The sequence below is a fragment of the Pygoscelis adeliae genome, unplaced genomic scaffold, assembly GCF_000699105.1.
Source record: "Pygoscelis adeliae isolate BGI_AS28 unplaced genomic scaffold, ASM69910v1 Scaffold32, whole genome shotgun sequence".
Taxonomy (NCBI): Eukaryota; Metazoa; Chordata; class Aves; order Sphenisciformes; family Spheniscidae; genus Pygoscelis; species Pygoscelis adeliae.
The window spans coordinates 2,951,652-2,956,854 of NW_008824368.1; the positions used below are offsets into that span (position 1 = coordinate 2,951,652).

Below are 5,203 nucleotides of genomic sequence, written 5' to 3' on the forward strand. Positions count from 1 at the left end.
CTGAAGCACCCAGCGGCGCCCCGCCAGCCGCCCCCGCCGCAGCCTCTCCCCCAGCTCAGCGGGAGCCAGCGCTCCCGGCACCTCCTGCTTGTTGGCCAGGAGGAGGACAGGGACGCCAGCCATGCTGGGGTGGCTCAGCGCTTCCTCCAGCGCCGCTGCTGCTTCAGGCAGCCGGGCGGTGTCTGTGCTGTCGAGCACGAAGACAAGGGTGTTGGTGTCCTCCAGGTAGTCAGGCCAGCTTGCCCGCAGACTGCCTTGTCCACCGACGTCCCAGAGGGTGAAGGATACGCGACAGGGAGTTTGCAGAGATTCCACATTGAAGCCCACCGTTGGGCAGGTCTCCACAGCCCGGCCGCTCTTCAGTTTGTACAGAAGGGTGGATTTGCCAGCGAAGTCGAGCCCCAGCATGACAACTCGAGCATCTCTCTTGCGCCGGCCTTTGGAGATTAGCTTCCCCATCAAGATGTTGTCGCATCCGTGGCAAAAAAAATTGCAGCCAAAAAAAAAGAAAGCAAGCGTATTTCCTCGATAATGTCAGTTAATAACAGTGCTCAGTTCTGCCTCTCCAAGAGAGCACCTTAGGTTTGCTGAATAAAGACACAGGCCACTTGCTTTTGCTGCTCTTTGTAGCTAAAATGAGGTGAGAGCTATTATTTATGAGGTGTGGAACACAGCCAGGGAGCGCCGGTGGAAACAACAATTTTTATATCCCAGCTCTGCTGCCGCTAACTTCCATTTTCATTTGCGACCTGAAATGATCGGTGCAAAAGAGAGCCAACGTTTTGCAGGAAGAGGTGGGGAGATGGTGGAGCAAGTTTCCTCCTCGTCACATACAGAAATAAATGAGCTTTTGTTCATTGGCTTCTCTAGAGGAAATCCACCCCTGGCAGGACAGGACAAGGAGGAACCCGGCTTTCAGACCAGAGTTACTCCGGGAATTTGCTGAATCACAGCTCATGGGTGTGGGTTTAAACATGAGCAACAAGACAACTGATAGTTTTTCTGCCAGTCTTACAGTAGAAAGTACAAAACCAATCTCCGTAGCATCAGCTTTCACCACCTGTTGCGCAGATGGTAACAACAGCAATTTAAAAAAATGCATGAAAGCATGATTTTTTAGTATCTCATTGAAATACGACCAGTCAAAAAGCTTTCCCTGGGGTGAAAATCTATAAAATTCTTTATATCAAGGTATTTACTACATTTTAACTTTTGCAAGTGAAGCAAAGTCAGTCCTCTGTGGCTGAGGGGGTAAAAAAATCCCTTAAAAGAAGGGAAAAATGTTTAACAAGATAGCAACACTTGAACTTTACACGCCAGAGGCAAGAATGTGCTGCTGAAACAGCTCCCAGAGTCGCTCGTGCAAGAGCAGCTGATGACAGCCAGGCAGAGGCCCAGCAAAGCTGGTATTTACCTTCTTTATCGTTTGGGGTTTGCTCCTAAAAGGCTGCTCAGAGGCATGCAGAACTGAAAGCCGTCTGTAAATCTCACACCACAGCATTAACGCAGAGCTGCTCTCCAGCCACTTTTATTTGAGGATGAAGAAGGAAATGTGATTCATCTGCGCTTCCCTGGGACTGCGGGGGACTTCCACGTATCTGTGGGAGATGCAGTTTCCCCAGCAATGATCTCCGCAAGACGCCTCTATGTCGCAAGCCACCATTGCTGGGGATGAAGTTCATCACGTGGAAGGGACTGTGTGGTCAGTGACCAGGTCACTGGTGGCCAACCAGAGACATATTTCTCACCCTGGGCGCAAGATATGTCAGTTTTCCATCTTTAGAGAAAGGAAGATGAATGAGAAACAAAACAAAACAAGGAGTCCAGCCCAGATAGGCTGCACGGGATTGCAAGGGGTCCTACAGACCATGTTTTGCAAGATTTTTCTGTGATACATGTCTCTCCCATCGTTAACCCACAGAGCTGGTTGGCACCAAGAGCCTCCACAAGCTTTGTGCAGCTTGTGGATATGTAAGATGTGTTGCTATGGTCAGGCTTTATTCAAAAGCTAATGCTTATTTACAGCAGTTGTTGCAGAGTTAATCTAACAGTATAAATGTACCATCACGCATGTGATAAATCATGCAGTATATGGTCATGTGTGATCTTTTCTGAAACCAGTCTATAAATGGAAAAAGGGCAGGAAGCTCTCTAGATGGGAATAAATAAAGAGAACTATGATGTGCAGCGGATCCCGATCCTTCAGGGAACTGTTTGCACACTCTGCAGTGCATGCTGCTGCCTGAGGGTTACCCATTTGTCTCAGTTCTTCATTTTTAAAAATAAGTTAAATTGTTGTCTGGCTCCTTAATCTGCTTGTTCTCCATTTTGGGAAAACCTTCCTCCCCATATTGCATCATGCTGTAAGATCAATGTAGCTGGTATTTTTTGACGTACCAGTGGGTCGAATGAATTTTCTCTTGATCTTGTCATGTTTCTCCTGCCTTTGCTACTGCTCGTCTTCTCCAAGGCTTGATAGGAGGCTGTGGTACACATCTGTTTCACCTGACCAGACATTCATAGCACTGAAATTTCTTTTTAGTAAACCAAAATATAGATATAGGAAGCAAGGGTGGAGATTCTACCATCCGATGAATAATTGAGTATTTGAAATATGATGTGATGGAGTCTTTATTGCATCACTCTCTAACATGCTACAGAAGTAGGCTGCTTCTGTAAAAAAAAAAAAAAAAAGAAAATAAAAAGAAGAAATAAAGACAGAATAAAGAATGCAACTAGGGTACAGTTTTATTGAAGATTGCTTTCAGGTTTTCTATTTATTTGCCTATGAATTACTCTATTCTGTGCCATGGGCAAATAGAGGCAACTCTATATTCTTTTTTTTTTTTAACGTTCTCATACCCTATGTATTGAACTGCAGCCTATTTTCTTTCTTCCTGCCAATTATTCCAAATATGGGGTGCAAACTGTGCCTACAGAGTCTGTTCCACCCACAGCTATGTTATAAAAGCATAGTATTTCCAATAAATAATACATGGGAGCAATTGCAAGTCTGTTTAAGAAAGAATGAAAGAAAAGAAAGTAAAAGCAGACAAGATGATCTCTGAGTAAGTCTATTGCCGGAGCAGAAAGGCCGTATGCTAAATAATTCAGAAATTGTGTTCAGAGATGAGGACGGCCCCTACCCCAGCTACATCTTACATGGGCAGAACAAATGTTCCTGCCTTGTGTTTCATGTCTCCGAATTCACAGGAGCAAAGCCTGTGAATTGCCAATTCCGTTTATAATTTCATAGAATTTCAGTCAATTTATTTGTTTGCCGTTTGTTAGGCATGCATTCCTCTGTTTCCTTGATATTCATCACAAAGAGCAATAATCAGGACTAGCACTATAGGAGAGAATCCCCCCTCCTCCCCATGCCCTAAATTTTCCAGTAACTGGAATTTTGTCCCAATTACTATATTCACTGTCAAAGCATTTTGCCCTCACTCCATGGGGCGCAGACAAGAGGAAGAAAGAGACTTTAAACTGCAAGAGGGTAGATTTAGATTGGACATAAGGAAGACATTTTTTACGTTGAGGGTGGTGAGACACTGGCACAGGTTGCCCAGAGTTGTGGATGCCCCATCATTGGAAGTGTTCAAGGTCAGGTTGGACGGGGCTTTGAGCAACCTGATCTAGTGAAAAATGTCCCTGCCCATGGCAGGGGGGTTGGACTAGATGACCTTTAAAGGTCCCTTCCAACCCAAACCATTCTATAATTCTATGATCCTCTGACCTGCAGTAGAACATGAGATCCAAGCTTTGGAGAACAAGCTGATAGTTGATGGTTCCCTAGGGAGACCATGTCATCTCAGGGTTAGACCACGATGCTCTTAACATGGCTGTCAAGAAAGTCTTCATGGCTGTAATGCCATACACCAAAACAGAGTGAGCTCTGTAGCAGGTAGGTCTAATTCTAACCAATTCACTGGAAATCAGTGTTAATCGTGTAGCAAAGGTATGGCTGAGTCCATCAGAAACGCTTCCTGAGAAGGCAGTGCCCCTTATTACACATTACCAAACTACCAGAAGTATCTCGAAAAGCAAGGCAGAAACTTCCAAGGAAATTGCATGTCGATCTTTCCCTTTTGTCAGTGCAAAACACTTCCCATTAATGGCCTCACAGGGCCACTGCTGCTCTGTCTCTTCCGTTAAACATGCAGTGACCTTTGCATCAAAGAGGTAATTAGAGGCATGTGAAAGCTTAGTCCCCCTTGCCACTGAAACCAAAAGATTATTTTTGCTAAAACTATAAATACTTTTTCATCATAGTTTTTCATCAAAAACTGAATTTCTTTGTAGATAATATGTAGATAATATGGGTATAATATGGGTCATTTCCAAATGACCTCACAAATCTCACCCAAATAATATTCACAATACCCATGTGAGTGTCAGGGCGCTGAGGGCACTGAGGGGCCCCACTGTCCCTAACCAGCCTCCCTGGGGCTGTCCCTGCAGTGTCCCCAGGCAGCGTCCCCAGCAGTGATGTTGTGGAGCTCAGGAGACAGGTGCTTTACCCCCCAGCACACCCCTCTGACAGGCATGACCTGGAGGGCATGTCCCTGCCCCGTGGTGGAAGGAGCTGGGGCGGGGGGTTTGGTCCAGCCCATGTCACCTCTTCGGAAGGCAGCTCCGGCAGACACAACCCTCAGCAGAGCCAGGAATAACTGGAGTAGATCTGGTCCTTACTGTGAGTGTTCGTCCTAATGGCATCTGCTTGGAGCAACAAGTAGATCCCAGCCCGGTGAAGGCACAGTGTACCTCCCCATCCAGACTTGCTTGTGTCTCTGAGGAAAGCCACCAAAGCTGCCATTCACCCAGCCCTGCCAGTGTTTCCTGCAAGATCTCCTCGCTATATCATACGTGGAAGGACCACCGATGGAGGGGATGTTCAGACTAGCAACTGTCGAGAAAGCCTGCTGGGAGCTGAAGGAGGCCCTGGACACAGGTGGATGTGTTGACCTGGAGAGCCCACCTGCCTACCTGCTGGCAGTCATCTTGAAGGGGACTCCTTCTGAGTTTGGGCTGTGAGAGCTCCTTGCAGAGCTGCAGGGGACCACTGGGCTTGACCTAGCCAGGACCCCAAGCTAAAGCCACAACAAAGCCAAATGCGATGGTTCAGGCTTAGGGAAGTTTGGCCTTTTTCTTTTCTGTATCCTGGTCCATTCCTCTTATTCTGCCCCTGATTTCTGGTGTG

At 46.6% G+C, this 5,203-nt stretch overlaps 1 protein-coding gene across 1 annotated transcript in view; it reads right to left on the reverse strand.

Moving 5' to 3' along the window:
- ARL11 (ADP-ribosylation factor-like 11) overlaps positions 1–459 on the reverse strand; it is a 646-nt gene extending 187 nt beyond the window's left edge. The window contains exon 1 of the mRNA XM_009319978.1: positions 4–459. Coding sequence (XP_009318253.1) covers positions 4–459 — 456 coding nt within the window. The remainder of the gene's footprint in view (positions 1–3) is intronic.
- Between the last annotated feature and the right edge of the window lie 4,744 nt (positions 460–5,203).